At 38.7% G+C, this 25,187-nt stretch overlaps 1 protein-coding gene across 1 annotated transcript; it reads right to left on the reverse strand.

The window, feature by feature from the left end:
* Positions 1-1,664: 1,664 nt before the first annotated feature.
* Positions 1,665-20,242, reverse strand: si:ch211-71n6.4 (para-nitrobenzyl esterase). The gene is made up of 9 exons (XM_036584866.1): positions 20,112-20,242; positions 13,773-14,473; positions 11,603-11,710; positions 10,029-10,225; positions 8,041-8,243; positions 7,890-7,948; positions 4,110-4,277; positions 3,266-3,487; positions 1,665-2,317 (listed from the first exon to the last, which is right to left on the reverse strand). The coding sequence occupies exons 2-9, from the start codon at positions 14,464-14,466 to the stop codon at positions 2,175-2,177; spliced, it is 1,794 nt and encodes a 597-aa protein (XP_036440759.1). The 5' UTR covers positions 14,467-14,473; positions 20,112-20,242; the 3' UTR covers positions 1,665-2,174.
* Between the last annotated feature and the right edge of the window lie 4,945 nt (positions 20,243-25,187).

Consider the following 25,187-nt stretch of genomic DNA (forward strand, 5'->3'; position numbering starts at 1 on the left):
GCACTTCGACAGACCTCGAGTCACTGTGCTCTTTCATGTGCTCTTTTTCAGCGGAGGCCTTTCATCCACTCTCTCCTGCGCAGGTTGAGCGAGTCGAGTCAACCCATCCAATCTTCGTTTAACCTTGAAGACGCGGCGAGGGGTAGTGGATAATCAGGCAAGCTGGGCCTACGGCCTGTGATTAAACCTGATTCCCTAATCATAGCCTCCACTCGGCAGTGGCCAAAGACCCTTTGATCACAGATAACATGAAAGCAAGTCACCCCCCGCGATGGAGGAGAGAGAGAAGTACACCTACAACACTGGAATACAAACAATAGGCTTATATGGCTGTGAGGAGGCCTTTCTAAATCATCTGGATTTTAGCTGTCGGCACAAAATCACTGAAAATGAAGGATATTGATGAAGGACGGTAAATCGTCGCTGCCATACTATGATGAAGTTCACGGGGCGTTAAAGTGGAATTGCGCTGTGTTTTTTACATAGTTAAATGGTTGAGATATAAAGCCATTCAGAGTGGTTTGGTGTGAAACGCTCTGTTCTAGAGAAACTTACCAAGTCAGAGTTGTTCACAGTGGTGGTGATAGGAACCAGACATCCACCTCTAAAAGCTCCAGATTATCCACATTATATCTAAAAACAGACATCCAGGTTCACTGGTGGTTTTGGATTGTAAATAAAATTGCTATATTTGTGACCCCTATAGTGACCCCTGGTTCCCATCACCACCACTGTAAAGAAATCTGAGCTACGATTTCACATCAAACTACTGTGAATGATTTTGTTTACATTTCAATGATTGAAGTTTTGGGAAACTGGAATTTCCCTTTAATCTTTAATGTAAAGTTTTTATTAAGTAATGATGGGTATTTTCTGTTGGTCCATGCGTCAGGAAGCTGGCTGGTGCACCTGAATAGAACAGTGACAATATACGGGGAGATTCACTCGAAAGAGGCCCCAAATATTTTTGTTGTAACTCCTGTTATGATGAAGCAATCTGAACCAAAAAAATGCACTACATACCTTGACGTATGTGCAATCGATTGCATTACATGCGATGCTGGAAGTGATCTCTGTTTTCTGCCAGACACATGAAGGGGTTCGGGGGTCTGCATTCGGAAAGTTGCAAATGGAGGTTAAATGTCGCGACAGCTGTCCGGCGCCTACCTCGTTGCTCCTACGTAGGGGCATCCCAGCTTGTTCAAAGCTCCATATACTGAGGAGCGTTGTTTTGTTCAGATTGCTTCATCCTAGAGGGAGTTATCGCAGAATATTTGGGGCCTCTTTCGAGTGAATCTCCCTGTATCTGGTTTAGCCATGTTAGCCTCAAATGTTTAGGCTTAAGTTTAGCTAAAAGCCATTATTCCTTATTAAAGACACTCATTTGACTCCCTTTTCACCTTTTAACTACTATCAAAATATCATTTGACTCTCAGTGCAACAACTCCTTACAAGCAGTGTGCGAAATACCCCCTGGTATCCAGGGGGTCCCATGTTGGCTGGCTACTCCAGCGTTGGCTTGCTGCTAACTCACTCACCATAGCAGCGCTGGTGCTTCAGTGGCAACAGAAAGTTTAGTTGAACGGTTCTTTTTTTGGAAATGCTCTTCTCTAGTTTGGTGCTCTTCCACACTAACTGAGATCTTGCTCATCTCCTCTTAAGTCTTTGGTTTGAGAAACGAGTGACAGTTCACTCTTTCTACCAGCCTCTTGGGCAATTTGGCAATTTGGGCAGTCCTGGGCATAGTTACAGCTGCTAGGCTATGATGACCAACAGGGTTGCCAATTTGCAACAGCGCCACCCTGAGGCAGACCAGCGCTGCATCTCTAGTTAGTTAAAAATATCAAAGATAGCATCTCGCCGTTTCCTGAGTAAAGAAGGCTAAACAGTGATCTTCTCTCAATTTGCATGTTATCATTTTTAGGGACCCCATAATTTTGACTAAGACATTCATTGGGTCCAAGAGGTTAATTAGGGGGTTCTAGATCCCCCCCAGGATCCCCTGTATTTCGCACCATGCTTACCAGTCACAACAGTTTCCCTCCCTGCATTAGTGGCTACTCAAACAAGCTCCAAGACGAGTTAAAATACAGAACAGATTCTTTAGTATTGGCCCCTGGCTGGTTTACACACTAGTGAAGCATGTTGATTGTGGGGAATCAATCAAATTAGTTTTAGTTGATCCAAGCATATTTGTAAAAACCATTTTCCTCCCACAGTCTGCATCTCTCTGCTGAAGGGTTCTGCTCCACAGAGAGTTTCTGGTCCAGCAGGGCGGTCCCGGAGGGAAACTCAGCCCACTCGGCTGGCATCTTACCTGCAACACGAGTAAAATCAGACCGTTTAGTGTTGGAGCAGCAGCTGAGAACACTTAAAATCCTATTCAGTTTTATTTCCTATTGAGATTTTCCTTGCTTTGTTTTCCTTTTATCTATTCATTTTCCTTTTCATTTCATTGTTTTCCTTTATTTATCCTTTCCACATTATTTTTTCTTTTCTTATTTTCCCTTTTTATTGTTTATCCATTCATTTTCCTCTTATTAATGACCTTCATTTGTCCTTCATCCATTTACTTTCTTTTCTTTGTTTTTCTTTATTTATTCGTTATGTATTCATTTATCTTTTCCTTAATGTATCTTTTATCCAATCATTTTCCTTCACCTTATTTTCCCTTTTTTATCCTTTATCCATGAATATTTTCCCTTACCATATTTTCCTTTATTTATCATTATTCCATTTATTTCCCTTTATTGTTTATATTTCCTTTGGTATTTTATGTTGATTTTTTATACAAATTTGTATAAATTTTGTACTTTATTTTCTGTCAAAGTTTTCTGTCCTTATATTTATTTTTATTTTTAATGATATTTTCTGGTCTATTTACCAAGTTTTTTGCTATAAAGCTCTTTGTAAACTTGATTTAAATACTATATATACAGTTGTATGCAAAAGTTTGAACACCCCTAGTCGAATTCCATGTTTTTTTGATTTTATATGTGAAAATAAGTTAGCGCATCCTCTCCATATGCCATTTTCTGCACATTTTAATGCACAAATTGTGTTTATTTGCTGAATTCAGCATATTGGAAAAACGAAAAACATGAAACACAATGTTTCCCACATTTGTTTTTTTTTTCTCCAGAATGTTAAATTTAGCAAAAACAGTAATTGTGCATTACAAAGTGCATTAAAATTGTAATTTGACCACGTGTCCAACCTTTGCATATAACTGTAAAAAAGCGCCATTTTAAAAAGTAAAGCTCACCTTCTTTTGCAAAGTAAATGAAGTATTTGGTGAGCATTTCCTGGAAAGCTTGGTCTGCAGGGGTTATCGACCCCAGCACCATCTCAAGACCACCGAAGAATCCCAGACTGTCCAGCATATGGAAGGAAAAGCGACTTGGGTATAACAGCCAGGAGGAGGTGTTCACTGCTTTAGACGGCGTGTAGGTCACCAGGTAACGGTACACAGGACTCTTCAAAGCTTCTGGAAATCAGAAAGATTTAAGAGAGTCTAAGGTTGACTGCTCCTTCAAAAGGTAACAACTCAGACTTCACCTGCTGAGCTGTCACGACCTCTCAGATGTGACACCAAGGATACACTTTAATTCCCCAAATTCCTAAAAATGTCTCTCTTGTCTTTAAAGTGATGGTTCGACCAAAAATCTGATGAATACAATTTTCCCCATGTCTCAAATGCAGCAGATCAGCCAGACGTATTTAGCTGCCCACTAATATTGTGCATGTAAAGCTTAAATCATCACACACTTGTCTCTAAGCATGTCGACATGTTATTAATCTCAAACAGACTCATTTATTTGGTTTCTGACACTGTATGACATACTATCATCTATAAACTGGGACAAAAGTACACTAGCGTAGCTAGAAACAGTGGTAGTAGCGGTTTTAAGCCTGATATTTGTCCATTTTTATAGATAATGGTACGTTGATATAGTTTAGGAAACTGCGTAAACAAGTCAGACGGGTCTTGGCTAGGTGAGGGGAAAACTGGGTTAATTTGATTTACTGTAATTTAAGGTTTAAACACATAAGGAGAAACTATAAGGAGAGTCATGTTAAGGTTGTGAGGTAGATAAACTCATCCGCACCTGCAGCTCGCTTGGCCAGGTCGTTGTTGGGGCAGCTGACCCTCATATCGGACACCAGTGTGGTATAAAGCCTTTCTGGGCAGCGGTCAGAGACTGGGCAGGGAGCCGAGCTGTTGTATAGCCTCAGGGCCTTCGACGTAACGTTGTCTCCAAAAGGTCTTAATTTCTCTATATAAGGGATCAGAGAAAGAGACAGATTAAACTAAACAACATATTTACAATGTACTCCAGTTATTATAGTAGTAATGTTACTGCTACGTAGCTTATTACAGTGGTAGTAATGCTACTGTGAATTAGTCTGCGTTAATACAGTGGTAGTAATGCTACTGTGACTTAGTCTATGTTATTACAGTGGTAGTAATGCTACTATGACTTAGTCTATGTTAATACAGTGGTAGTAATGCTACTGTGACTTAGTCTGCGTTAATACAGTGGTAGTAATGCTACTGTGACTTAGTCTATGTTATTACAGTGGTAGTAATGCTACTATGACTTAGTCTATGTTATTACAGTGGTAGTAATGCTACTATGACTTAGTCCATGTTATTACAGTGGTAGTAATGCTACTGTGACTTAGTCTATGTTATTACAGTGGTAGTAATGCTACTGTGAATTAGTCTGCGTTATTACAGTGGTAGTAATGCTACTGTGACTTAGTCTATGTTATTACAGTGGTAGTAATGCTACTATGACAGTCTATGTTATTACAGTGGTAGTAATGCTACTGTGAATTAGTCTGCGTTATTACAGTGGTAGTAATGCTACTGTGAATTAGTCTGCGTTATTACAGTGGTAGTAATGCTACTGTGACTTAGTCTATGTTATTACAGTGGTAGTAATGCTACTGTGAATTAGTCTGCGTTATTACAGTGGTAGTAATGCTACTGTGACTTAGTCTATGTTATTACAGTGGTAGTAATGCTACTATGACAGTCTATGTTATTACAGTGGTAGTAATGCTACTGTGAATTAGTCTGCGTTATTACAGTGGTAGTAATGCTACTGTGAATTAGTCTGCGTTATTACAGTGGTAGTAATGCTACTGTGACTTAGTCTATGTTATTACAGTGGTAGTAATGCTACTATGACAGTCTATGTTATTACAGTGGTAGTAATACTACTGTGAATTAGTCTGCGTTATTACAGTGGTAGTAATGCTACTGTGAATTAGTCTGCGTTATTACAGTGGTAGTAATGCTACTGTGACTTAGTCTATGTTATTACAGTGGTAGTAATGCTACTATGACAGTCTATGTTATTACAGTGGTAGTAATGCCACTGAATTACTCTGCGTTAGTACAGTGGTAGTAATGCCACTGTGAATTACTCTGCGTTATTACAGTGGTAGTAATGCTACTGTGAATTAGTCTATGTTATTACAGTGGTAGTAATGCTACTGTGAATTAGTCTGCGTTATTACAGTGGTAGTAATGCTACTGTGAATTAGTCTGCGTTATTACAGTGGTAGTAATGCTACTGTGAATTAGTCTGCGTTATTACAGTGGTAGTAGTGCTACTGTGAATTAGTCTGCGTTATTACAGTGGTAGTAATGCCACTGTGAATTAGTCTGCGTTATTACAGTGGTAGTAATGCCACTGTGAATTAGTCTGCGTTAATACAGTGGTAGTAATACTACTGTGAATTAGTCCATGTTATTACAGTGGTAGTAATGCTACTGTGAATTAGTCTGCGTTAATACAGTGGTAGTAATGCTACTGTGACTTAGTCTATGTTATTACAGTGGTAGTAATGCTACTATGACTTAGTCTATGTTATTACAGTGGTAGTAATGCTACTATGACTTAGTCCATGTTATTACAGTGGTAGTAATGCTACTGTGACTTAGTCTATGTTATTACAGTGGTAGTAATGCTACTGTGAATTAGTCTGCGTTATTACAGTGGTAGTAATGCTACTGTGACTTAGTCTATGTTATTACAGTGGTAGTAATGCTACTATGACAGTCTATGTTATTACAGTGGTAGTAATGCTACTGTGAATTAGTCTGCGTTATTACAGTCGTAGTAATGCTACTGTGAATTAGTCTGCGTTATTACAGTGGTAGTAATGCTACTGTGACTTAGTCTATGTTATTACAGTGGTAGTAATGCTACTATGACAGTCTATGTTATTACAGTGGTAGTAATGCCACTGTGAATTACTCTGCGTTAGTACAGTGGTAGTAATGCCACTGTGAATTACTCTGCGTTATTACAGTGGTAGTAATGCTACTGTGAATTAGTCTATGTTATTACAGTGGTAGTAATACTACTGTGAATTAGTCTATGTTATTACAGTGGTAGTAATACTACTGTGAATTAGTCTGCGTTATTACAGTGGTAGTAATGCTACTGTGAATTAGTCTGCGTTATTACAGTGGTAGTAATACTACTGTGAATTAGTCTGCGTTATTACAGTGGTAGTAATGCCACTGTGAATTAGTCTGCGTTATTACAGTGGTAGTAATACTACTGTGAATTAGTCTATGTTATTACAGTGGTAGTAATACTACTGTGAATTAGTCTATGTTATTACAGTGGTAGTAATACTACTGTGAATTAGTCTGCGTTATTACAGTGGTAGTAATGCTACTGTGAATTAGTCTGCGTTATTACAGTGGTAGTAATACTACTGTGAATTAGTCTGCGTTATTACAGTGGTAGTAATGCTACTGTGAATTAGTCTGCGTTATTACAGTGGTAGTAATACTACTGTGAATTAGTCTATGTTATTACAGTGGTAGTAATGCTACTGTGAATTAGTCTGCGTTATTACAGTGGTAGTAGTGCTACTGTGAATTAGTCTATGTTATTACAGTGGTAGTAATGCTACTGTGATTAGTCTGCGTTATTACAGTGGTAGTAATGCTACTGTGAATTAGTCTGCGTTATTACAGTGGTAGTAATACTACTGTGAATTAGTCTGCGTTATTACAGTGGTAGTAGTGCTACTGTGAATTAGTCTATGTTATTACAGTGGTAGTAATGCTACTGTGAATTAGTCTGCGTTATTACAGTGGTAGTAATGCTACTGTGAATTAGTCTATGTTATTACAGTGGTAGTAATGCCACTGTGAATTAGTCTGCATTATTACAGTGGTAGTAATGCTACTGTGAATTAGTCTGCGTTATTACAGTGGTAGTAATGCTACTGTGAATTAGTCTATGTTATTACAGTGGTAGTAATGCCACTGTGAATTAGTCTGCGTTATTACAGTGGTAGTAATGCCACTGTGAATTAGTCTGCGTTATTACAGTGGTAGTAATACTACTGTGAATTAGTCTGCGTTATTACAGTGGTAGTAATGCTACTGTGAATTAGTCTATGTTATTACAGTGGTAGTAATGCTACTGTGAATTAGTCCATGTTATTACAGTGGTAGTAATGCTACTGTGAATTAGTCCATGTTATTACAGTGGTAGTAATACTACTGTGAATTAGTCTGCGTTATTACAGTGGTAGTAATGCTACTGCGAAATAACCTACATTATTAAAGCAACACTAGCTAGCGTTCCACTACCCAACACCTCTTTGATGTAGAAACACGGAAAGATACTGTTAAGTTTTCTCTGACTTTTGTAATGTAATGCATCCTTCAACTTCCCAAAATTAAGTTTTATTTTTATGCGTTTTATTTTTCATTTTTAGCCATTTAGCTCCATTCACACCCCACTCGCCCCATAGAGGGCACCCTCTAGCGTTTTGCAGACAGGAAGTGGAAAGGCTCCCCTTGAACTAACTCTGGTAATACAGTAACCCTGCTAGTAATAATAGCGTACCTGTCACAAACCACTGGTAGTCTCCCCAAGTCCACGCAGAAATGTTCTTCACAAGGGGACTGAAGACGAGAAAAGAAAGACCCATTTTAACATTCAGAAGCACAGTTTAATAGCGGCGACTGTAGTCAGTGTAAAACTGTGTAATACTTACCTGAAGTCAGCCTCTTGCTCTGTTGTTCCAACCACAAACGGAACGTCATTATAAAATTCACCTTTTTTCTCCCAGGCTTCAAATGGAGCAACAGAAAGGACATGGCCATCCACAACTGCAACTGGACCGCAGAAGCGGTCTTTAACAGGAATGTCAGTTAGGTCCTCTGCCGCCCATGATGGATAGTCCTGCCATGGAATGGCCTGCATAGTCAGAAGGAGAAGGAACCTTGTATGAATCAGCGAATAACAAATGCAGTGAAGTAATTTAATAGAATTATTTTATCACTTGTAGCTCATTGAAATAGATGGAAAAACTCTGTCAAAAGTACAGATTCTATACTATCAATCCAACCACATCTCCGTTCATAAGAGGAGATAATATGGATACATTTTGCCATGTTTTTGTCGTTCTTTAACACTGAAACAGAAAGGAAGAAAGAAGTGCAGACTTGAACCTGTCAATACAGAATGTAAATGTAATAATTTTGTAACTACATAATTAATTACACTTAAATTTAATACTACAGACAACACTAATTGGTTGAGTCTTAATCTACAGATAGGCCAGTATGAAAATGTCCTATTGTGATATTGTTCAAATATGCTAAAAACATATAAAAACCACAATATGCACTACTGAACCGCTCATATTTCATTATAACAAAATATATATATACACCATATAAATCATCTGCAGCTTCAATAAGTATGAAATAATTAGCACAAGCTCAGTTACTATAAAGGTGAGTTGTCCATATGCTTTGCTCCTATGCTTACTTCCAGGACTTTTTAAAAAGAGGGCAATCAAACATGATCATCAGAATTATTACATTTTAAAACAGACTGTTTTATACTGCAGTTTATCATTTAAAGTGTCCATATCCTACATTTTAACATTTAAACCTTATTATACAGGGAGATTCACTCGAAAGAGGCCCCAAATATTCTGTAATAACTCTCTAGGATGAAGCAATTTGAACAAAATAATGTGCAATGAGCTCCTCAGTATAAGGAGCTTCAAACAAGCCGGGGCGCCGGACAGCCGTTGCGGCGTTTAACCTCCGTTTGCAACTTCCGGACGCATACCCCCGTACGCCTTCATGTGTCTGGCAGAAAACGGAGATCACTTACAGCATCGCATGTAATGCAATCAATTACACACACGTCAAGGTAGGTAGGGTATTTTTTGGTTCAGATTGCTTCATCCTAACGGGAGTTACAACAGAATATTCAGGGCCTCTTTCGAGTGAATCTCCCTGTATTATTATATTACATTATAACATTTGTGTTGGTTTATGTAGTAAAAACAGTCATAGTTCATTCAAACGTGACCATTTTCTAATCTCTTTTTATCCATTAGAATTAAACAGGCTGTTTCTTTTCTCACTGTACCTTTGAGACTGATATATGTAAATGTGCTCTGTTCTGATTGGCTGCCTTGTACTGTGCCTCGTTCAAAAAAAAACAGTCCAGGCTGAAGCACTCCTTATAATTTCACCAGACTAAACTGCTGTAGGCTCAATAAGTCTGTGCACTGTGTGCACGTTTTCATGCACAATTACTGTTTATTTGCAGAATTTAGCACACTGAAGAAAAATAAAAGACAAAATGTGGCCTGAGGACATTTTATATCGTATGATGTTTTATTTTTTTCAATATATTAAATTCAGCAAGGATGTGTTAACTTCTTTTCACTTAGAAAATCAGTTATTTCATCCAAGAGTGAGCAAACTTCTCTATACGACTGTATATGTAAATAGTAAATGTGTATTGAAAGCAGTGAATTCAAAACAGGCTGTTTTTGTGGCCTATCTAGTGTCCAGGGAGTGAACGGTACAATTTAGCACTGATCATGTTAAGAAATGAGATATGATGGGAGCTCTTTAAATCAGTAATCATCTCCTGCCTTGTGTCAACTACATAAAATACACTCTGATTTGCTCAGATGAAAGTCAACACACTAGAGATTATCCTGCCTCATCTTACCTGCAAGACCTCAGTTATACTGAGCTTTCGAAGACAAGCGGCGTCCTTGCAGCCTGTTTGACGGAGGAACAGAAGGTTGTCTCTCTCAGCTGAGGCCAGAGTGGCGTTATACACGTAGGAGCCACTCATGTCGATGGCACGATGGAACAGGCCCTGGGCCAGCTTCGACATCATCAACGTCCATACAGATGTTCCTCCTTGAAAGGATTTGAAAAGCTAACATGTTAGTCAAGCAAACCCAGCAGAAGGAACGCATATCATAATGAGCTGATACTGTAATATTGGTTTTACAGCGTGAAGGCACAACATGCAAATGAGCCACTACACAACGTATTTTTGTGCACTGTAAGCTTCCTAACCAGCCCATGACATTCTGTGAGAGTTTGGTTACACAATTCTGGTCAAAAAACATGCAGGCCAATCTTTAAAGGGGGATTCCAGCGATTTTGCAAAATTTCTGCATAATTAAACCATTAAGTTATAAACAAAGTCAGTCAGAACTGTTCATAGTGGTGGTGATAAAGAGTTACCTAATCACAGGACATGTATGCTGTATGATGCTTGAGTCATTATTTTATGATATATTTTAGATAAAAGTTTAGTCTAAAATGTATTTTTATAAGCTATTCATGGCAGAGAAGTACATGCAAGGCATGTTAAGGCAAAATGACCCCCCAAAAAAGCTTTGTTTTCCCAGATTTATCACAATTTTACCATCATCAACAGTACATGTAGAAACTCAGAAGACAGGTGTAGGTTCACTGGTGGGTTTGGATAGTAAATAAAATGGCTATATTTGTGTTGTAGTCATGGCGACCCCTCATTCCTATCAACACCACTGTAAAGAAATTCAGTCAGTAATTTTATCTACAATCAATCATTTCATATCAAACCACTCAATGTATTTGTTTACATCTCTATAGTTACACCACATATCGGTGGAATTCCCCTTTAATATCACATCAGCAGCAGTAAAGGCATGTTGCAATATAATTCCACTATGATTATTTTGTCCATAATCTGCAGGCTGTAATAACCATAAAATATAGCTATTGGATGTTGTATAGTATATGTGTAAGGCACGGTACATGAACATGAAAGAGCAATTTCTACACGCACACACGCGCACACACACACACACACATATATATATATATATATATGCACTCTATGTATACGGTCATATCCTCCCCAGTGAAATGACATTTTATTTCTTTTCTAAGTGTAAATAAATGAACACACTTCTGCAAATTTTAATATACAATGAGTTTATCTGCTGAACACATTGGAAAAAATAAAACATTAAATGTGGCCTGTACAAAAGTTATGCCACTTTTTATATTTCATGTTTTCTTTTTTTATATTTTATATGTATATTTTATATTAACCTCAGTAAATAAATAGAAACTGTGCACTTAAATGTGCAGAAAAACACCATATTTAAGTGCGTTCTCTGTAACTTATTTACACTTAGAAAACCAACAAAACGTGATTTGACCAGGGATGTTCAAACTTTTGCACATGAATATATTATTATACAGTTTAGAGCAGCAATGTACATTCACTTTTTTTACCTGAACTCTGGCCAAATATGGTGACCTTTGTTGGGTCTCCACCAAACACGTGGATGTTCTTCTGAACCCACTTAAGAGCTTGAATCTGGTCCATGAAGCCGTAGTTCCCTGAGTGGAGTGAGCAACATGATGTGTTATTGTTATAGTGATAAATAACATGAGCACTCTTTTTTGAGTATATAGAACACTGAAAAACTGTATATATCCTAAAAATACATTTAGACCAATTATAGAGCGCCTATAAACAACATTATAATACTATATAAACCACACAATAACAAATAGCTGATTGAACGTCAGCCCATTATACCAGTATCTTATTTATTTATACCACCTGTTTTGTTTAGGGATGCACTTTTTTCATGCGCAATCTGCCAATACATAAACATATAAAAATACAAAAATTGGGACTAAACCTACCAGGATTAGCAATACAGAGACCCTGGATATGGTTTCAGATGCAGTAAAGTGAATAAAGTGCTCACATTTTACCAGAGTAACCCAGCATCACCTAAACATTCTGCTCTTCTGGAGTACAAAACATCACCACATATCGGACTGTAACATCAGTCTAATCTAAACATCTGACCAATGGTGTTTTTTTAAATCAAATATCTGCTGATTCCCATGTGATTCCAACATCATTGTGGATCCTTTGTTTTATTTTTCCTCTTCTTCCTTCTTAAATTGTTTATTGGTTCAAAGGTTGAATCTTAAAAAAAGCTGTGTACTCATAGTTTTTATGGTGTTTTTTATAAGTGGCACTACTGTTTGTTCTGTAAAGTGAAGTCTGTCCATTCTAGCTTGTTTGTAAACCTCAAAATATTTATCGTAGATAATCGTTTATTTGCAGAAAATGCTGCATCAGTTATTATATTTTCAGTGTGATAGTCTACTTTTAGACTGGGGTGTCAAACTCAACCACTTAAAGGGTCATATTAAAAAATCTCAGCAAATCTGTGGGCCAGCTGTGTTTTTATTTTACTTTTACTTAAGGTTTTGCCCTGACCCCAACTGACCTTTGTTTATTCAAAATATGCAAAAACTGCAACAGCAAAATTAAAAACATATTCAAAAATAATTCTAAATAAAAATACATTTTATGTTTATGTAGTCTTTAATATCTTTTCTTTTCATGTAACTGCCCACAGATCGTTGTCAGAACGCACACTATGTTGCAGTGCATGCTGGGGACTGCAGTGTATCTCAGGGTGAAACGGGCTGATAATAACAGAAAATTAAAATAATTTTGCAGGCCAAATAGCATTGTGTCACGGGAATGATTTGGTGGGTTTTAGATGATCATCTTAAGTGAAGTGCTGCAATTAAAAACACACACACACACACACACACACACATCATCTAAACCGCTTATCCTTCTGGGTCACGGTGGGGTGCTGGAGCCTATCCCAGCTGTCATTGGGCAGAAGGCAGGATACACCCTGGACAGGTCGCCAGTCCATCACAGGGCGCAATTATAAACAGCTCATTTTAAAGCCGAGTAGTTTTTAAGGAAGAAATACTGGATCTGTACAGCCCAATACGCACTGGGCCTCATTCACCATTATCTTCCTAAGTTTGTGAAAGGTCCTAAGAAAAAGTGTACGTCAGATTCATGAGGTGTTCTTTAATCTTTCGCACCTTAGTGCTCGAGTGTGTGTAGATTCTGTTCTTAACTAAGAACAAACCCCAGATAAGAATCTTCGTAAAAACTGCGTAAGTGGGTTTTAAGAAGAAATTTCTTCTTAAGAATGGTTCATAAATGAAGCCCAGTATTGGTATCAGTATCAGTATCGGAAAGGAAAAAGTGGTATCGTTCCATCTCTAATCATGACTCATACTGCGTATCGTGAAAATGTCTTAAGTGCATTATGATGTTATATTTTCACCATATCGGCCCCTCTTACTTCAAAATGATCCGCAATCATTTTGTACCAAATTGCTCTGGTTCAAATAATCTAACAATAATAAAACCCAGAGCCTATTGCTGAATATGTTCCTCCAACTACTGCTGTACTCTGAAAGCTAATGACTCATCCATTGTGGACATCTGACAAGTGGGGAGCATTAATGTGGGCAGACAATAGTTCTTTTTAGGATGGACAGCTTCCCTGAGCAGTTTGGACGTTCTATGTAGACCTAATCGGACAGCTATGCTGAAGGGACTGACCTGAGGTATTGGTGGGTGAACCCTCTCTCAGCACCTCCAGGGCCATGAAGCCAAAGGCATTGAGCCTGTAGTTCAGACTGACGAAGACGGTTTGTGTTCGGGCCGCTAGCTCTTCGGTGGGCGAGTAGCCTCTCTCCTGCCCACTCAGCATGTGTAAATACCCTCCATGGATCCACACCATGACGGGCAGGGGTTCATCAGGCTGCAGGCTGGGCGTAAACACGCTCAGATGAAGGCAATCCTCGCTTCCGGTCACGTGCCCATCTTTTTGGAGGGGCTGCACTTGCGCACAGGCGCTGCGCACACGGGTAGCATCGTAAACGCCGTGCCAACACTCCTCCGCTTCCTTTGGATCTTTCGGAGGCATCCACCGGCGTTCGCCGACAGGCGGGACAGCGTATGGGATGCCTTTGAAGGAATAAGCTCCGTCCTCCCGGCGCCCGCGCAGCCAACCGCAGTCCGTGAGCACCTCCGCAAAGCCTGGGGGCGGAGTCTGGGCGATATGAGCCAAATATCCGGCAAGAGCAAGTAACGCGAGCACTCCACAGGCTATTAAAAACATGCACCTCTTCGACACCACCAGGAACGGGCTGACGTAGTGACGTCGGACGTACTGGATCTCCTCCTCCCCCTCATCCTGCACCAGGTAGCGGTACTCGTTCCTCGCAGGGACTTGATACGCGTCCTCATTCATCTCTTCTCTAGGATAAACACACAGAGGGGGGAAAGAGAGAGAAGACGTGAAGGAATCTGAACCATTTTATGACTCAGATTTCAGGTAACAGGTGACCAGACGGCCTCTCTGGTCACATCTGCAGTTGAAAAACACTTTTGTCTTCAGTCAACAAACAGGTTTTACCAGCTACCACTTCAGTTTCCGTGGATTTGTAAACACGTCTGTTCATGTTGGACAAAAATGATACCCTGGCAAACAAAAACAACCTAAATCTGGTCCTTCAATGTAAAACTTCTCATTATGAGATTGTCGTAAGACTATTATGTGCTTATTCAGCTTATTTCTAGATTTTGTTTTACTCGTTCAAAGTCATTTTATCTTCTTAAGCCGTCTTATTCAATCAGTAGGTCATTCTGCTCATTTCAAAACAGAACGCATATAATGTTGCTTGTTTGAAGAAATAACGCTTGAAACTAAATTATCTGCCAATAGAATAAAAGTTTCACGAGATAAAATAACTTGCCTACATTTTCTTGTACTTTATTTCCACCTTTAACATTTCTGTGCTTTTGTTTACCAAATATCATCACAATTTACTTTGATGTGACCATTTTCAAAGCATTTAGAATTAAACAGGCTGTTTTTGTTACTGTGCCTTTAAGACTGATATATTTAAATGAGCTCTGTTCTGATTGGCTGCTTTGTACTGTCTGACTCTTTCAAAAGCCTTAGTGTGAGTGGGCGGGGCTAAACTGCTACAGGCTGAATAGGAGTAAATATGTTAATGAGTTGGTTTTTGTGGCATCACAGAAACTGAACTTGAAACAGGTTCAGTTTCTGTGATGCCACAAAAACCAACTATTATATTTATTATTGCAGCTCAGTTTCCATATATAGACCGTATAGATGGGGGAGTGAACAGTATGCTTTGAAACTGGCAGTGTTTACATATCGCTTCAAACACTTTCATTAAAAAAATGCCAGGTGAATTTGGTTTTTCTATGATATGAGCCTTTCAAAACAAGTAAAAATGTCCAGAAATTAGTTAAACAATCTTATAATATTCTTACAACAATCTGAATATGAGAAATATTAATACTTTTGAACTCACTAAATGTCATTTTTTGCTGTCTGAACACAGTGATTTTCTTCTTAAATGTACCCGAAGCATTACGGGAAACAAACTGGAGGAAGAAAATGGATTTTTCTTTCAAAGTAAATTGGAGAAGTTGAAGTTTCAGGGAGAAACAGAACTTCTCTAGCTAATTCAAGTGGAGTCAGCAGGTCCAGTCAGAGTAAAGAGAGCGAGCGCACCATAAAAACCTATTAAAGTAGAAAGATGTGGGCCCAACATTAATCAGAGTTAATGTTATTACTGCAAATACTGTGTGGATATCAGGTCAGGGTCAAGTAGGTCAGGAAGAAACTGCTCTGTGTACACAGTCAGTCAGCGAGCTGCAGAAAAAACTTCTAAATAAAACTTTTCAGGAGAAACAACAGCTTATTTGCTCAGCGTGCAATGGAGACGAGTGTACTGTACATCACTTAACTTATAGACAATCAGCCAATTTATTATTTTTATTTTGACCTTTTTTGATCTGTCTTGCAATTTTATGGCTTAAATTATGCAGGTAAGTGCACTCAAGTGTAAAAAGCTTCTACTAATGCTACATGAAACACTGCAGAATAATTCGCTGCTGTATGTCCAAAATGGTAACTTTACAGGAGAAGGAAAAAACGTACTCTACTTTTAATGTAAGTCAATGGAACCAGACTTTTTTCTAAGTAACTCTGAGCTGTTTCTTTTGGTCCATTCATGATGAAACTTACAGACAACGTAAAGGGCAACAGACGTTTTCAAATTATGCCAAAAACTGAAAAACGACAAAAATGGAGATACGAGGTTTTGTTCCGACAACAGCGACAGTTGTAGCAAAGGTTTGGGTGAATTTAACAAAGCGGAAAAAAAATTAAATATAAAATGTGGCAAAAGTTTTGGCTCATTTAATATTTTATGTTGTACTTTTTTCCAATATGTTAAAACCAGCAAATAAATAAAAATACCGCACTAACATTTTCAGAAAAATGTCATACTGAAGTGTGTTCTCTGAGAGGACGTATATTTTCTCTTAGAAAATCAACAGAACATATCATTTGACTAGGGGTGTTTAAACTTTTACATACGACTGTATGAATGTCTCGTTACGCTAAATATCCAGTCGCTTCTTACTTTCGACGTAGCACTTCATTTGATTCATCTTATTTAAGCAACTGGTTTTTATTTAAGTATTTAAAATGCTAGTTTGGCCCTTTAAAGAGTAAATAACATTATTTACACTGGCATTCAAAAGTTTGGGACCAATATTTTTTAGTAAAACAAGAAATGCTGCAGAAAACTGTATAGAATTATGATGCTCAGCACAGATTTCGACTGTAGATGATTCAAAAGTGAAAAAGACAAACAATATTAAGAATTACGTTATAATGAAACTAACAGAAGCCTTATATTTGAAACAGTGATCTAATCTAATCAGAAATTACTACAAACAGATAATAACTGTATATTATTTAATAACTGCAGTACACGTTTACAGTACACAGCATATCATTTAATAACGTTCTGGTGTTCCCACATTTTAAAGTACCTTGTAGTATCTAGCTTATAGTATTTTAATGTACACTGTTCTGACAACAATCTGGAAATGAGAAATACTGACTCCATTTATGATTATTTCACTTTTTACATATCACTTCAAACTCTTTTATTAAAAAAAAGCAAGGTAAATTGTTTTTTCGATGATATGAGCCTTTCAAAACAAGTAAAAATGTCCAGAAATTAGTTAAACAAGTCTTATAATATTCTTACAACAATCTGAATATGAGAAATATTAGATATATTAACACTTTCGTATTCACTAAATGTCATTTTTTGCAGTTTGAACACAGTGATTGTCTTCTTAAATGTATGTGAAGCTTTACAGGGAACATAGCAGAGAAAGAAAATGGATTTTTCTTTCAAAGTAAATTGGAGAAGTTGAAGTTTCAGGGAAAAACAGAACTTCATAAACCAATTCAAGTGGAGTCAGCAGGTCCAGTCAGAGTAAAGCGAGCGAGCGCACGCTAAAAATCCATTAGATAAGAAGAAAGATGTGGGCCCAACATTAATCAGAGTTAATGTTATTACTGCAAATACTGTGTGGAGGTCAGGTCAGGGTCAAGTAGGTCAGGAAACTGTTTGGGTTATTACTGAATAAAATAACAGAAATTATTAGTAAGGTAAGTGATTTTTAAGTGTTTGAACTTCAGCTAAAAATGCTGGAAATGTGTTAATGTGATTCATGGGCTCATTTCAGCTCACACAGGGTTGGCTTTGGGTTAGAAAATGGCCAATAAAAATGATCCACCTCATAAATCTCCACCCTTTATTTTGCTAAGATGTGCCTTAGTTGAACCTGAATGCATTTTGCCTTATTAATAATTTGATATAGTGACAATGCAACCTAACATACAGATCTACAATCATGTGTAGACTCATCTCACAGACCCACTACAGCCTTAGATTCGGTAACATAAGCCTTGATTAAAGAAAGATCATTAGAACCATTGGGATTAATACCTGATAGTTTACTTTTACCATTACAGACCACTAGTTTCCTTTAGGACACCATTAGATCCCATTAGGAAACCATCAAATGCATCTGGAATCAGTCCCAGAACACTTGTTAAACCATTAGAATCCATTACACTGGGATATCATCCCATTAGGAAAACACAAAGTACTGTTACTGACTACTGGACTAGAAAAGACCTTAAACTTTTAATGGTAATAAATATTTATTAGCAAAAAACTGCTAATGTGACAAATCCATATTACATATAGATCTATAATTACTTGTATTCTACCGAGACACACCCACAAACCTACTCCACCCTCTAATTTGGCAGGTACGGAACCCCTAAGGTGACACAGTGACTATTTTTTAATAAGGAGTTGCCACAAATTACATAATGAAGCCGAGTGTTAAGTTTATTGTGACCACAAATTAATATATTGAAGCCATGGAACTTAACACAGGGCCTCAATATGCTAATTTGTGGCCATGCCTTATTAAAAGGAATCACCATATCACCTCACAACATTAAAACCACCTCGTTTCTACACTCGCTGTCCATTTTATCAGCTCCACTGACCATATAGCAGCACTCTGTAGTTCTACAATTACAATTACATCTGTTTCTCTGCATACTTCGTTAGCCCCCTTTCACCCTGTTCTTCAGTGGTCAGGACCACCACAGGACGACCACAGAGCAGGTATTATTTGGGTGGTGGGTCATTCTCAGCACTGCAGTGACACTGACGTGGTGGTGGTGTGTTAGTGTGTGTTGTGCCAGTATGAGTGGATCAAACGCAGCACTGTGTCCACTCACTGTCCACTCTGTTAGACACTCCTACCTTGTCGGTCCACTTTGTAGATGTAAAGTCAGAGACGATAGCTCATCTGCTGCTGCACAGTTTGTGTTGGTCATCCTCTAGTCCTTCATCAGTGGTCACAGGACGCTGCCGCTGGCTGGATGTTTTTGGTTGGTGGACTCCAGCAGCACTGCTGTGTCTGATCCACTTGTACCAGCGCAACACACACTAACACACCACCACATCAGTGTTACTGAAGTGCTGAGAATGATAATACCTGCTCTGTGGGGGTCTTGTGGTGGTCCTGACCACTGAAGAACAGGGTAAAAGGGGTGACAAAGTATGCTGAGAAACAGTTGGACTACAGTCTGTAACTGTAGGAAGTGGTCAGTTGAGCTGATAAAGGAGGTGTCTTTAATGTTATGGCTGATTGGTGTATAATCACATGACATACACATCTAAAAAGCACTTAAAGTGTACGAGACACATCTCACAAACCTAATACAGCATTTATTTTGGTTATATGTGCCTCGACTGAACTGTCGGCAGTAAAGTTGACGGTCTAGTGCTGTTTTATCCTGCAGGCTGTGCTCGAACTGAGCTGCCCTGACCTTTAGTTAACTACGCAGCAGATTATGAGGATAAGGAAGACCGAGAAGCTGCGCAGGTGATCCTAACTCGGTGTTTTTAGCACATGACCCTAAAACAGAGCAGTGCTGAGTTAGAATATGACACAGAGACGCGTGTTCAGGTTTTAAAAGACAGGATGAAGCGAATAATCGGCGGAAATAACAACCTGAATCTGGCTGTAAGCACGAGGCTGAGGTTGTTTTCCTATTCGACAGCGTCTCGCTCCAATTTTCCCGTTCCCCCTTAAATGGTGCAGCAGTTCCATTCTGGCGCCTGGGGCTGATAAAGGAGGTGTCTTTAATGTTATGGCTGATGGGTGTATATCCACATGACATACACATCTAAAAAGCACTTAAAGTGTACGAGACACATCTCACAAACCGAATACAGCGTTTGTTTTGGTTACGTGTGCCGCGACTGAACTGAGGCGCCAGACTGTAACTGCTGCACCATTTAAGGGTGGAACGGGGAGTTGAATATGAACTTCGTGGGGAAAGTAAAGTCCTGCACTTTAGTTCAGCTCAGTGTCCATTTCAGGATAAAGCACTATTACATAAGAATCCAACGACTCACTTTCACTGAGTCCTGCTTTGATAATAAGCGAATGTAAAGCTGGACTTACCCCGCCAGCGTTCCTGCATGAGTGAACAGCCACCGTCTCCACTTTCTCTAATCGCCCCCACTGTCTGAAAGTAAAGATGGCCGCTTTTTAACCAAACCAAACCCAAACAAACTGCAGGCTGAGCGGGGGGAGGAGGAGGAGGAGGAGGAGGAAGGCCCACACAGGGCAGTAGTTTCTAACTATACAGCCACCGCAGCTCCAGCGCCCCCTCACTTTCAGACCCCTGCGCCTCTGTTTAGGATCTAAGTCCATGAGAGGCCACGAGGCAGTTAAAAGTTGTTTTCTTGAGATCACAGCTTATTTTTCTTGGTGACATCCTGTATAAATAAAAATGATTAAGTCGCGGCCACGCCTTATTAACGCATGGGAACGAGATCCTAATGCGTGACCACGACTTGGGAAAGACGTGGGAATGAGATTATTAAGTCGTGGCCATGACTTAGTAAGGTGTGGGAACGAGATCACGGCTTACTAAGTCGTGGCCACGCATTAGGATCTCGTTCCCACGCTTTACTAAGTCGTGGTCACGCATTAGGATCTCGTTCCACAGACGCAGCACTGTGTCCACTCACTGTCCACTCTATGAGACACTCCTACCTTGTCAGTCCACCTTGTAGATGTAAAGTCAGAGACGATAGCTCATCTGCTGCTGCACAGTTTGTGTTGGTCATCCTCCAGTCCTTCAGCAGTGGTCACAGGACGCTGCCCACAGGACGCTGTTGGCTGGATGTTTTTGGTTGGTGGACTCCAGCAGCACTGCTGTATCTGATCCACTTGTACCAGCGCAACACACACTAAATAAAAATAATGTGTGGCCACGACTTAGTAAGGCGTGGGAATGAGATGATTAAGTTATGGCCACGCCTTATTAACGCATGGGAACGAGATCCTAATGCGTGACCGCGTCTTAGAAAGGCGTGGGAATGAGATTATTAAGTCGTGGCCATGACTTAGTAAGGTGTGGGAACGAGATCACGGCTTACTAAGTCGTGGCCACGCATTAGGATCTCGTTCCCACGCTTTACTAAGTCGTGGCCACAACTTAATCATCTCCTTCCCACGCTTACTAAGTCATGGCCACACATTATTTTTGTTTATACAGGATGTCACCAGCGGGGCTCCGTACTGCTGGTGACATCCCGTAGAGTGTGTCGCCATGCCATATTAACGCGTGGGAATGAGATCCTAATGCGTGGTCACGAACTAGTAAAGCATGGGAACAAGATAATTAAGTTGTGGCCATGACTTAGTAAGGCATGGGAATGAGATAATTAAGTTGTGGCCACAAGTCAGTAAGGCGTGAGTACGAGATCATGCCTTATTAAGTCATGGCCATGCGTTAGGATCTCATTCCCATGCCTTACTAAGTCATGGCCACAACTTAATTATCTTGTTCCCATGCTTTACTAAGTCTTGGCCACACCAGCTGGGCTGCATACCAACTAGCGTCCATGGGGTAGCAAAAAACTGCTTTTAGAAACGTACATCCTGCTGGTGGCGTCTCATATAAATAAAAATAATGCATGGCCACAACTTAGTAAGGTGTGAGAATGAGATAATTAAGCTTTGACCACAGCTTAAATGGCCAGAGCTCACCGGCAGGCCCAAAGTTTCCATACACACCTTTACAACCTAAGAATAGCTCTGCTGGTTTGCACTGAAGTCCCTGTAGTTACTGAATAATAAGACGTAGTGTGTAATAAGCCTGGGATTTTACGGGGTTAATAAGCCATTATCTTGTTCTTACTAAGTTGTGACCACGACTTAATTATCTGGTTCCCATTGCATTACTAAGTTGTGGCATTATTTGAAAATGAAAGCAGTGAAAATGAGTTTAAAATAAGAATAAACCTCAGAAAGTCGATGTTAGTGTACAGCCGCATGCAAACATCCGAACAGCCCTGGTCAAATCACGCCATGTTAGAGGACGTGTTCACTTATTCTCACGTAGAAAATCGACAACACGTCAATTTTTTTTTGTTCTAATCTTGAATCAACGATCAAAAAACTATGATAATTCTTCTTTTTTGATTTTTTATTTCAGTACTTTTTAGTCATTCAGTCAAGAAGAACAGCAGGTCAGACTTCAAAGATGTTGAAGTCTTATTCTTTATGCAAAACCTTAGTAAGATGTGGGAAAGAGATAATTGATGATCTCATTCCCACACCTTACTAAGTCATAGCTACGACTTAATTATCTTGTTCCCACACATGTTGTGGCCACACATTATTTTTACGTATACGGGATGTCACCAGCAGGGCAACATAATATTCTCCAACAGTTGTGCAGTTGTTTCCGTTTCATGGTAAGACCTGATAAAGAACACAACACACGTAATCTTCTAGTTCAGCTGAGACTATTTTACATCCATTTGAATGTTGGGAGCTTTTACAGCCTGAATGCAGCCTTTTAAGCTCACAGGTAAAGAACAACAGTGGCTCATTGTACCACTGCGCTGCCTAGTGGTGTCCCACAACTTTAAAGCTGTGAAAATGAGCTCAAAACAAGAATAAACCACTCAAAGCTGATGTTAGTGTAGTCGCATGCAAAAGTTTGAACACCCCAGTCAGATCACATGCTTTGTTGATTTTCTAAGTGTAATTTAGTTCACACAACCTTCAGAAAACACACTTAACTATGACTTTTTCCTGCTAATTTTAGTGCACAGTTTCTGTTTATTTACTGAGTTTAACATATTAGAAAAATAAATGTAAAATTTTAAATGTGCCATACCTTTTGCCACATTTTACTGTTTTATTTTTCTCCAATTTGTTAAATCAAGCAAATAAACAGTAATTGTGTATTAAATTGTGCAGAAGTGTGTTCTCTGTAGAGGACTTCTTTACACTTAGAAACACGTCATTGTTCTGTTTCTAAAACAGCCAAAAAAAACTATGATAATTCTTCTTATTTTGAACCTTTATTTTGGTGATTTTTAGTCATGTTGTGCAAGAAAAACAGCAGGTCACAGGAGAGACTTCAAAGACGCTGAAGTATTATTTCTATGTGAAACAACTCTTTCGATGCTTGTTTTTCAGATTAAGTTGTATGTATTTAAAAGTCCATTAACATTATTGTCTGTTCCATGTTAAAATTAATTTATATGAATATAATTTTTGATAATGAGTCTTGTTCACAGTGTATGTAAGCAGTGTCTGTCAGTGTTACAGAAACACAATGTTATTTAGTAAAAATCAGGAAGGTGTTTTTTGTATTTGATTTATTTCTTGTATGGGGATCTCAAAACAAGGAAATCTAACTGAGTCTGAGTGAAATTTCTCTGATAAATTTCTAAATTTATAATTCATAAATTTGACGGCTTCAGGTGTCACAAAACATTGTATCAGTGGTGTTACTCATGAAAAATGCAGCGATTTTGAAACTGAAATAACATAACATGACAGCAGTATTTACAGTTGTCCACTTTTAATGTGACTAACACTAAAGTCTTATAGAAAAACATAGATTTGAATCATTTTTGAGGCATTACAACTTTACTGATGTGGTTCATTATAACATACAGTACTAGATATTACACTTTACTTCGTACCCTATTTGCCACCCCAGCGCTAGTGACCCCACTATGCTGAAATTCGAGTGTTAGTGTGTTTCAGTGTTCATTCACAGTTTTTATGCTTGTACAAAACCATTTAAAACCTAAAACTGGATGCAGTTTTAAGCAGAAGCCTACAGGGAGTCATTTTTTGTGCTTTAGAAGCGCATTTCCCCCTAAAATAAACAATATAATCATTTTAAATGATTAGAAACACTTTTTTTTTAAAAGACAAATATTAGATGTTATAGGGCCCATATCATGATTTTTTTGCTTTTTATATAAAAGAGTTTGATATAACATTGTTACGATTTCACAACATACCTTTCACTCCCCAGTCCATACAGTTCATATTTGCACTTTAAAGCTGCAAAAACAGCCCCTTTGGAATTGTGATGTCACAAAAGTGTATTTACATATATCGCCCTATTCAGTTAACAGCAGTGCAGCCCCACTAACTGACACTGAAGTTATAGGAAGTGTTTCAGCCTGGACTGTTTTTTCAACAAGGCACAATACAGCACAGCCAATCAGAAAAGAGCTCATTTACATATGGCCTAAAGACAAAGTACCAAAAACAGCCTGTTTAATAATAAGCGATAAAGAAAGGTTGGAAAATAGTCATGTAAAATTGTAAAAATGTTATTTAAGGTTATTTTTGGTGCATCATAAGTGAAAAAATAAAATAATGGACCTTAAATGAATATTCCTGTCTTATAATAACCAGCAGGAGGAGGAAGACCTGCTTCTGTTGATCATTAGAGGAACTTGCTCAATGAATCACAGCAAAATCATCAGCCTAGCAGACAATCATTAGCTTACAATTAAAACAGCCCACTTTAATTACAGGCATACTGCCAGTAAGGGACAAACGAGCCATCAAAACTTCTGATCCTCGGTAAATCCAACACATTTTCATTAAATCTTTAAGCCTCTGTAATCTTTGCCATCATTTCAAGTCAAACATCTCTTGTTGACTTTACAGCTGATTTGTAGAGGAGATTTTATAGAACCAAATCCACATGTAGGCCTGCATTCTCATTTCTGTTTGTTGTCAATGCAAATTAGAAGGCTTTAGCACAGCGGTATGCAAACAGTGTTCGCTGCTTTCACAGACAGGAACCGAAGGGAAGGGGGTTAAACTCTCTTTTTAGTCTATTTTTAGTCTCCAGTGTTCCATTCATTTAGCATCACGCAAAGAACTCTTGATGACTGTGCTTTAAAGAACCGCGAGAGCGGAGAGGCGTTTAGGGTTCATGTTTATAAGTATGTATCAACAATATCTTTTCATTTATGTGCAGTGCAAAGATGCTAAATCTTAAATTAGACTTTAAATTACAGACCGCAGTCGAGTGCGCACTACTTATTTTCTCATTCTCTTTTTCCGTTTTTGATAAAGCGACCCGGTCTGATCTCCGTCTGCTTCGGCAGGAAGAAATCTGAGGGAGTAAATCATTTTTCTCATCACTGGCTGATTTATTAAATGCATAAAGTCATGTACAAAAATCCACCATCCATTTCT

This window comes from Colossoma macropomum, unplaced genomic scaffold (assembly GCF_904425465.1).
Source record: "Colossoma macropomum unplaced genomic scaffold, Colossoma_macropomum, whole genome shotgun sequence".
Classification (NCBI taxonomy): domain Eukaryota; kingdom Metazoa; phylum Chordata; class Actinopteri; order Characiformes; family Serrasalmidae; genus Colossoma; species Colossoma macropomum.

What these genes read in the sequence shown, in the direction of transcription:
- si:ch211-71n6.4 (XM_036584866.1), bottom strand. Translation starts at nt 14,466, where the DNA reads ATGAATGAGGACGCGTATCAAGTCCCTGCGAGGAACGAGTACCGCTAC. An exon ending in CATATTTGGCCAGAGTTCAG is followed by an intron (nt 10,226 to 11,602) that starts GTAAAAAAAGTG and finishes AATCCTTTCAAG; the next exon opens with GAGGAACATCTGTATGGACG. An exon ending in CATTTACTTTGCAAAAGAAG is followed by an intron (nt 2,318 to 3,265) that starts GTGAGCTTTACT and finishes CTCGTGTTGCAG; the next exon opens with GTAAGATGCCAGCCGAGTGG.